General features: G+C 36.3%; 1 protein-coding gene across 1 annotated transcript; it reads left to right on the top strand.

Moving 5' to 3' along the window:
* Window positions 1–2,092: 2,092 nt before the first annotated feature.
* EMB2737 (embryo defective 2737) lies at window positions 2,093–10,286 on the top strand. Its single transcript, XM_087336680.1, has 11 exons — window positions 2,093–2,282; window positions 5,378–5,442; window positions 5,987–6,079; window positions 7,049–7,181; window positions 7,279–7,341; window positions 7,420–7,479; window positions 7,576–7,704; window positions 7,778–7,849; window positions 7,996–8,133; window positions 8,281–8,589; window positions 8,693–10,286. The coding sequence occupies exons 1-11, from the start codon at window positions 2,124–2,126 to the stop codon at window positions 8,798–8,800; spliced, it is 1,329 nt and encodes a 442-aa protein (XP_087192806.1). The 5' UTR covers window positions 2,093–2,123; the 3' UTR covers window positions 8,801–10,286.

Raw genomic sequence — 10,286 nt, 5'->3', positions numbered from 1 at the left:
AGCTTAGCATTCTCATTCATTAACATCCTAATCTCTTCACCTTGCTTGTTTATGGTTTCTTGAAGAGAAATCAAGTGACTCATAAGCATTTTGTCCATTGTGTTTATTGCATTGGAATCAACATTTGTTGGTGATTTTGGTTCATTATCAATCATACTCCTGAACTTTGAGGCGGTCTTATGAGTGTGTGTCATTGTAGGACCAAACCCTATGAGAAGAGAGAGAGGGAGAGAGAAAATGTACCTTTCACTTGATTTAGGGCTTCAAAATCTGCCTTGCGTTTGAGGAGTTGTGGGGCAAAGATGGATGCGGACGAAAATGTTCATAACTTCTTGCCATGGTAACAGAATTCAGTAAATGAACATTCCTTAGAAAGCTCTCTGAAAGCTTTCCAATGAGCTATAAAATGTAAACAATGATGGTTGGAGTGAAACAAGAGAGAGACTGAGACAGACAGAGAGACAGAGAAACACAAAGTTACAAAGAGAGAGAGAGAGAGAGAGAGAGAGAGAGAAGTTGTATTAGTAAAAAGATAGAATTACCTCTGACACTAACTAAGTTACAAAGAGTTGGTTTAAAACCAACTAGTCTAGGGCAAGTGCCCTTTCTACTAATTACAAATCTAGTATAGTATGATGTCCATTGGCTAGTGTGAACATTGTCTCTATGGGAGGTTGAGTCTGATTATCAACACCTAACTTGGTGTACTTTTTCTCTGTGTCTTTCCTATTGATCTTGTCTTATGATTTAGTTATCTCGTATTATCAATCTGTTCCTTTGTATTATTTGAAGGTCTTCATCTCTAAGATTGTTGAGTTTGTTCCGCACCTGACGATTGCTTCCAACATTATCAACTATGTTGAGACTTTGATCTTGTGGTGATCAACTCTTGTACTGAGCGTGCCAGTACCATGTACGACTCGATGCCACAACGACGGTATGGGACGCTGATCGAGGCTTGAGTCTGTCTCGATCCCTTTGTTCAGGGGTGGTCGAGTGAATTGGCACCCTTCCTTCTCTCTCTTCTCCTATCTTATATTTCCGTATCTTTTGCTTACATTAGGATTAAGCTTTAACATACTTGGTATAAGAGTTATAGGATTTTGCATTGCTTGTCGAGGGGAATTCATTCGTTGAATCTATTATCCCATGGATGTGCCATAGTGTTGGACATCAAATGGGCGTGCAATGGCTGAAATATCACGATGTATAAATTAAATAAAAGTAAATATATATACTTGATCACGCCATATGACTAAGTTAGTATGATAGATAGTTAATGAATAGGTAATTAAAGTGACTCAACATGTAACATATATAAATATTCTACAAGGTGCATTTGCAATAGAGATGCATGAGCACATAAAGATATGACACAATGTAATTATTTTGTGATATAATTCTTCCTTCCTCAAGTCTTTGTGGTGTAATGTTTGTGATGTGATCAGTGCATAACCATCTAACTAGTGTTGTCACTCGAAGCTAAAGCCGTTCATTTATACTCTCTTTCATGATCATGATCGTATTAAGTGTCGTGCATGCATAATGAGGTCATGGGTAAGTGATACGAGTTAGGGTGTTTAAGTTACCCATGCTCTATGATCAACATGGAGAGGAGGAAGATCTTAAGACTAGTTTAGTGCAACTAAGCACTAGTTACCTTTGACGGGTATTGTTAACAGTGGGAAACGGGTTGAGTTGGAGAGATGTCCGGTTGCGGACACCAGACACTAGGGCGGACACCGGACACTAGGTTGGACACCGGATATTGGGGCCGGACACCGGACACCACCACCGAGAAGTTGATGATGGTGGGTATGTACATTGTACAGTAGTACAGTATATGCAGTCTATAGAAAAGATAGTGTTCCATTGGAAGGGGATATAGATATAGCATAGCATGGCATAGCAGAGAGAGAGCAGGATTTATGTGAGGATTTGGAACACACACAGACACAGACACAGACACAGAGAGCAGGATTTATGTGAGGATTTGGAACACACACAGACACAGACACAGACACAGTACACAGAGAGTGAGTGTGAGTGAGAGTGAGAGAGAGACTGTTGTTGTTGTTGTTGTTGAGTAGCCATTCTTGGTGGTGCTGCATTCCAAGGTTTTCATGGAGAAGTTCTTGGGGGCCCTCCGCAGGACTGTGTCTGATGTGGGGTCTGTGTTTCGCGAAGCAGCTCATGATGCAGTCTATGACTTCCGCGACAATGCCCTCCGAGGTTTCGGTCTACCTGGCCTCGTCACGGCAGGCGCATCCTTCACTGTTGCGGTTCGTGCCTTCCTTGGCCCTTTCTCTATTTTTGGCTAGTTTGATTTTCTTGCTGTTCCCTGCTTTTGCTTTTCTAATGTCTGCGGTGTGCTTGTATTTTGTTTCCTTCCTGCCTGCCCCCCTTTGTTTTGCTCTTGAATTATGCATTCTATCTCGTTCTCATACTCATACTCATACTCAGCCTTATCCACTCGCCTGTTTTTATTTTTCGTGTTTTAGGAATGATTGTTTCTCGAATTATATACATATACATCAATTTCATATTTTGTCATCAAGAATTTCAAAGCATCAAATATAATGGATCCTGACTTTGTGAGCGTAATGCTTTTGTACATGCAAGTGATGTAGTTGTCCAATCTTCAAACAAAGAAATTCATTGTGAACATCTGCTTCCTTGTTATTATTAATGATGCTTATGATTGCTTTTGTATTGAGATGGCCTCTTTTATCCAAATTTCTATCGTAAATTATGTATGCTTTCTTTTATTGGCATATGGTTGGATGAATGACACATGCCATTCTTGTGTAGAGTAATGTTATAATATTCAGACTCTGGTAGCTACTTACGTAATAGATTTAATTGATCCAAAACTTTGTTCTTGCTTATGATTTTATATCTTTCTATACTTAGAGGGGAGTCGATAAATTAGGCGCTCTTCATTGATGGACAACATGATATATGGCTAGCTGAAGGACACACATCGTTCTTAGATGAGTGGGGCAATAAACTATACATATGCATAATTGACTTCATTGATTGAAAACTCTATTTTTGCATGAAAAATTTCATCACTTTTCAATGCTTTCATAAATTAGACGTTCTCTGCTGATAATTACTCACATAGTTGATAAAAAACCCGTCCTTTGCTGAGGCTTTTTATGTATTTCTATGATTAAGTCAAATTGATAAATTATGCTCCCCTGATGGATTGAAATGCAACATATTATGGTTGGAATCTCAATGAATGACATATGTCATTCTTATATATAGCTGTTGATGATTCTGTTGGCCTTTCTTCATTTTGGAGGAGAACTGATTGAATTGAAATAAAATTCTATCTTTGGGAAATAATCTGTGCTCACTATGTAATCCCTTTGCTGAATTGACATTGATAGCTTATGTATTTGAGTTACCATGTATTGATACGGAACATCAAAGATAACCACTTTTGGGGTTATCATCATAACTTTGCATATGGGCTCATATTAGCTTAGCTTTTGAATTGGATTATCTAACTCAAATTCTTGAGTTCTTCGCTTGCCACCCAATACTCTCATGATAAGTGACAGAAACTCAGTGGAATAGATTTTGTACATGGGGGTACTTGATATGAATGTTGATGCATGCAATTTCACCTTTTCTTTATGCACAACTCATAGCATCATTTACACTGCATGAGAAATTCATACTTCCTTACATGACCTTCATGCAGTCTAGATTTTCTTTCATTCACCCAGAAATATTCAAAACTTGGAATCTTTAACATTATATTATTTTATAGTACATATCTCTTCATAAGATGAAAGTTTGATGTGTGCTGAATATACGCATTTGTTGTCTCTAGAAAAAGAGACAGTGTCTGAAAGGTCAAAGCTACAAGCAGGTCTCCTCAAACATCATAGAAATAATAGCATGTATGTTCATGTTTTCTATACGATAGGGGAGGATTTGTCATGGTAAAGTAGTGTACAATATGGGTAGTTACAGGATAAGTTCAGCACGGAGCAGCAAAGTAGAAGGTTGTGTAGCACTGGATATGTGATATTTTTCTACATTAATCTGAAACACAGAGAAGACATTACTTTTTTCGATGATGTGGCATTTTTTGAAGATTGGATTGTGTGAAAACTAGAGTCAAAAATTTATGCATGGTTCTTTAGTTTTTTCCTGAATGAAAACAGATTGCATTTCAATAGTTGTTTCAAACCTATGGCTTGCAAGTTACTGACATGTCTACTCCCATTGAATAACACTGTTTTCTCTAACATCAAAGCTGCCTAATGAACATCTGATTCTTACACACAAAATGGTGAAGATGATTTTTTTATTAATGTCTCACTTGTATTTCTATGGTGAAAACAAGTTCTATAAGTATTAAAAATGTATGAGACAATAATAGAACAGGTTCACAATTTTAGATATAAACCTGCTGGCTACAATAAAATACATGCTGCGAAAAGAGACATGCCCACAGTAATCGATAACGATATTAAATATGGAACTTTGTTGTTTTACGCCATTAAATATGGAACTTTGTTGTTTTATTAATGTCTCACTTGTATTTCTATGGTGAAAACAAGTTCTATAAGTATTAAAAATGTATGAGACAATAATAGAACAGGTTCACAATTTTAGATATAAACCTGCTGGCTACAATAAAATACATGCTGCGAAAAGAGACATGCCCACAGTAATCGATAACGATATTAAATATGGAACTTTGTTGTTTTACGCCATTAGCGAATTCATTGTGCTGCCATGCAAAGGTATGGCAACACTTTTTATATAGTTGTAATTGAGAATATTCTGCCTTGATCAAGTTCTGCAGTCTGAGCTTCACACTTTGATACAATGCTCTGCCTTTGACAACATCTGAGTTTTCTTTCTTTCCACACATTGTCAATCTGGTCCACTTCCTACAGAAATTTCTCTCCCTCTCACAATGTGCACTCTCAATTGCAATGTTCAGTAGTAAAGTTCTTGAATATCAAGAGTTTCTACTTAATTCTGCTCATACTATGAGAAAATGTTTCACTTTTAGTCCCATAGGTCATATTTGGTCTCAAAAGAAAATAATAAAGTTTATCTATAATTTTTAACACATGTACATTTTTTGGGTTTGTGTTTTGTTATACGTCTACCTCTTTTCATTTTCATTTTATCTTTCTCTCTCATGCGTACCCCCAAATATTTTGGTTTTACAAAGTACTATCATAATTTAAGACTCATCTATCTTAGCATACAAAGTCCTCCTACAAAGGCTTTATAAAGATGCTTCTGCAAATAAAGTGAAGAACTCAAGTGATTCACAAAGCTTTTATAAACTGCTCTGCACTCAAGTGAATTGCATATCTTAAAATCTTAAATTATTCAGGGGCTTGCAGCTGTTGGGACATTTGCTATCACTTCTGAATTGGTTTCGAAGGTTCATTCATCAAGGTAGAGTGGCATTCATTTCACTATCAAGACATTTATCTAGCCTTCCTTACGAAGAATAAATAACATTGTGTTGAATATTTTCTAGAAACAGGCCTACCATAAAATAAAACTATTATATTTATCCTTTGGATAGATCACATCGTCAAAGAAAAAAACATGCAGGATTGTATCTTAGCATAATTGAAGTAGAAATGTTATCTAGCTGCATAAGGCATCGGTTATAAAAGGCTGGATGGAAGATTAGGTTTATGGATGATTTGGAAATTTGAAGCTAGATAATTTCTTTGTGTTTGGCGATATGATAGTAGGTAATGCCTTTATATGGCAGCAGGTGTTTGGCATGTTTTGAGTTTTAGTGTCATGTTGGAATTCAAAATGTCCTGAAATTCCTTGTTTTTGCTGATATGATTTGATGTGTTGTGGAAGAACTGAAGATTCGTTGGTCTTATATCTTAAAACGTTCTGTTCCCTGATGTAATGAGGTCAGTATTTTTGGTTCTGAAGTTTTTAATGACTGAAACTATTATATTTGGAGAATTTTCAGCGATTGCAAGACCTGTTGTGGATGGGGATCCCTGCGATGCAAAATGTGTTCAGGCACAGGAGATGTGCAATACAGCACCTCTACATTTTCCACGTATGTTTCCTTCTACTTATATGGTTATCACTACTTCACATGCTCTTATATCCAGAAGGATACAATATCAAAATGTATGCAATCAATCCTCTACAAAATGCCTAAATGTTAGCTTATCTAAACTTTAATGCTGGAGCCTTTTCTCATAACAAATTTACTCATGATTCTTTTGACGATGAAAGTGAGTAATGTCTATACTTAATCAATCCATCTGGTAATGTTAATTTTAGGTACTCAAGGTAACAATGTTCAATAAGCTCTCATGCCTGATGTCTGTAATAAACTTGCTGGACATGTAGATTTTAGCTTAACCTGCACAATGGCTTTTTGGTAGATTATGCATAGAGGAGTGGTCTCCATTGAGCATTTTCGTTCCTCCTCTTATCATCATTAGATCATTTGGTGATTTGTTATTTCTGAAGAGCTTTATCCATTTATGCGCCTAATTTGAACAGTTACTTATTTTCTCCTTGTACAATGCCACATTCTTTGGAACTTGTATTGTTTGATTAAGTTCTGTATAGTCTTTGCTTTATCCTGCATTTTGATGCTTTTCATTAGTGGCTTGATGTCACCTGGCATGTAATATCCTGGCTATATGCAATTACAACTGCTGCTTGTATTATAAATTAAAGTTATTATCCTGATACCTTATTTTTCTTCATCAAATAATAGTTAATCATGATTAATGTAGTAAGCATGTAGGTAAATGTCCTTTTCAAAATATTATTTTTGGCTTTCTAGTCCTACTTTGCTCATTTGTTACCGCTTCAATACAAACGATTGTGTTAGGATTTGGCCATGTCTGTTTTTTAATTTCGGTACTTAAGAATTAGTGCATACATGGATGCAGTTATTATAAGCCCTGTTTTATTATAAAAATAGAGGATTGAAATGGAAAAAATCCGTGGTAATAGTTGAAAGAGCAGGTTTTGGGGATTTATTTGATGAGCTTCTTTATCTGGACAGTGCTACACCAGGCACAGTTGGAAGTTTGGTGACTGATCTTCTTGAGGGGAATGAAGAAATAATTCATTATCCTGCTGGATATAATGCTGGATATCCTCTACCTTACAAGAAATGCCCAGAATGCCATGGAACGGTATTAAGCAATTTTCTCTATGTTAAGATAGGCCTAACATCAAGGCATATCATCATATCCTTAATATGAAGGCTAACATGGCTTGACTACTTTGTAGGGGGAGTCAACATGCCATGAATGCAATGGATTCCCTGCTACTCCGAGAATCTCATTTGAAAATGTATAAGTTCATTTCCATTCAGCATTTTTAAAAAGAATTTTGAGATGGAAAATGTGTTACTTTGTTTCTTTTTTGCAGTTAATGGATGTGCCTTGGAAAACATGGGATGTTCGTCGTAAAATTACTCCACCACTAGAGGTACAAGAAAATTGTTCAGGGTTTTCTGTCAACCAACACTCCAGGTCATGTGATTGGAAGGTTCTCACCATTTTAAGATGTTGACTCTTCATGCAGAATGATATAATACGTGAGACTGTGCATGATCCTTCTCTAGCAGCATTCTTACTGTACGAACGGGATGAAATCGAGAGTGGCATAAAATATGACGATGATGTGAAAGCAAGATTGATGTCTAAATATTATGTATGTATGGGCGTAATTCAGTTATAGCTTGTCCCTATGAAAGTTGTCTCATTCACAATGGTCTTTTGATTAGAGATACCGAGATTATGAGGTGATTCGAGAGGAAGTTGCTATGAGAAAGCCAGGATGGGAGAAATTGCAACAAGTGAGTTACTCTTTTGAAAGGGTATAATGTATTAGGAAAGGGATATAGTTAAACCTTTGCAACTTATGTAGAGGACATTACTACTGGCACATTGTTATTTTGTTTATCTTAAACCTTTTTGCTATGTTATTTGGAATGCAACGCAGGCATTATATTTTATTGATGCAGAAAGAGCTAAGAGAGATCCAACTGTTATTCAAGATATACCCTATTATAAATCATTTCAAGCAGTTGAGGCTGAGGTGGAATCGCTAGAAGTACCACCTAGGCCAGTCGAATGGACTGTAAGCTTTTGCATTTGTTCTATATTAATCAACTTTGATCCTTTTAAGGCATATATATAAGATCAATACATTACACTGTAAGGCTACTAGAAGATATTCTGGAATTGTACTTTTGATGATAACAAACTTTGATCTCAATCAATGTAGGAAACAAACAAATATGTGTTAGAGAAGTTGTATGGGGGTGATATAGAGGCGGCAAAAGATCTTCCAAGTGAGGAAATTAGGTCACTTGTGAAGATGCGTGATGACCTTATTGAGCAGATACTAACTGCTGCATGGACTAAAGAATGGAGACAAAAGACAATGGAAAAAGTGGTGCAAGAGAAGATCAAGCCTTATATTAAAGCACAGGAAAATGAGAAGAAAAAGTCTAATGTGAAAAAAGCATCAGCAGCACCTGCTGATAAACAATCTCCAGTCATTGTGCAGCCAGATGTGAAAGCTAATGCTAAGGTCTCTCTATTCTTTATGAAAGTACTCGAAGAATCTACTTTGTCTGCTCTTTGTTTTGTTGCTGGTTAAACTTTCTCATGTCTTCTTGTATATGTGGCAACAGAAGGAAGCCAAAGCTCAGAAGGCTGATAAGAAGAAGGAGAGGCAAGAAAGATTGGCGAAGCAAGCTGCTGAGAGAGAGGCTGCTTTGTCAAAAGCAAAAAAGGCATGAAAGAGAACAACCTTGTTCCTAGCAAGCAACAAAAAGGTGAGAGATAAATTTGGAACAAAGAAGGCCCTGCGAAGAAACATGTATCCACATGATGATTTTGTTAGCAACCTTGAGCGTGTATATTATTTTCCCTTCTGATGAGTGAAAAGCATACCTCATACTGGCAAAACCTTGGTAAGATTAAAGTAAATTCTAGATTAGAAAATAAAAATATTCACAAGGATGAGAAGTGTTTCTCCGGTTGGATATGGGAAAAGCAGTTGGGAACTGTATATACTTGATTTATCTCAAAATTATATCGATATGCTTGGTCAGAAAAAGTGTCATTTCCTAAGAAGGGCAAAATATGTCCCATACATTGGACGATTATGCTTAATCTTTACAAAAGTTTTACATATTGGTGTGGTCCATAAGTATCCTTTGCTTCACCCAAGTGCGGCAAATTTCTTTTTGCTATTTGGACTTTGTATCTCATTGAAGATCTAAGGTGGCTTCATGTTAGTGGTGCTAATTCTTTGCTATAAGACGCAACGCTAACTAAGGCTTGTCTTTAGAGGACAAATAATGGCATATTTAGCTCTCCAATAGTTGCTTTGAATAGTTGGTTTCTGAGTGTTACTTTGAAAGACAATCAAGGGGGATTGCTAATAATACTGTAAGTACATAGAGCTGCTAGTAGCTCCATCACTACTTGGTAGAAGCAGATCTGATTGCTTTTCAAAATGGCTTTTTGACTTGGTAATGCCTCAAACTAAACTTTTTTAACTTCAGAATTACTTGTTACAAAATGTCTTGTAAACTTAGTAAGGCCTTAAACGATGCTTTTTACCTAATATAGTTTCTATTTAGATGTGCCTATTATTGTTCTGAAAAGTAGATTTGATTATAGACATTAAAAAATATGGGATATTGTCTACTAGGAATGTATACATTTTGCCAGGACAACTTGGCAGTCTTGTTAGAGAGCTCATGAATGTCCACATGGACCACATCCATGTCGATGGATCGTTGTATCTAAAGTATAATGGTTTTTGTTCTTTGCAGATCCTTGATGCTTCTTCATTTGCATGCCAGCATGCTTTCAACACTGTTGCCACTTGGAGAGAAAGCCATAAATAAAGTGCTTCATTTGTTGCCATCATGTTGACCTATTCGTCTTTTTTGTCTATCTAAAATCATGGATGAAGGGTATAATCTGTGCTTTGTTTTCCACTTGTCCACTATTTCAGGTTGAATATCTTAGTAGTTATGGTTTGTTTGGGAGTTATGATGTCAACATCCTTTGATACCAAGGTTTGACAAGTCCTAGTATTTGAGAGCTCTTTCCACAAATTCATTATTCAAGCACTCTTCTCTTAGTAACTGTGTGCATATCTTGACATTGGAGCCAGATTCCTTTGAGAGAGAGAAGCACGAATTCTTCACATTGTTATTGGTTAGATTAATAAATAATAATACATGAAAGGAAACTCGGAGTTCCTCATCA

This window comes from Azolla caroliniana, unplaced genomic scaffold (genome assembly GCF_043228905.1).
Source record: "Azolla caroliniana isolate FFs.n. ecotype wild unplaced genomic scaffold, voAzoCaro1.0.p SCAF_21, whole genome shotgun sequence".
Taxonomy (NCBI): Eukaryota; Viridiplantae; Streptophyta; class Polypodiopsida; order Salviniales; family Salviniaceae; genus Azolla; species Azolla caroliniana.
The sequence above is the reverse complement of the archived record's forward strand: the minus strand, read 5'-3'. Positions and strand labels throughout refer to the sequence as shown.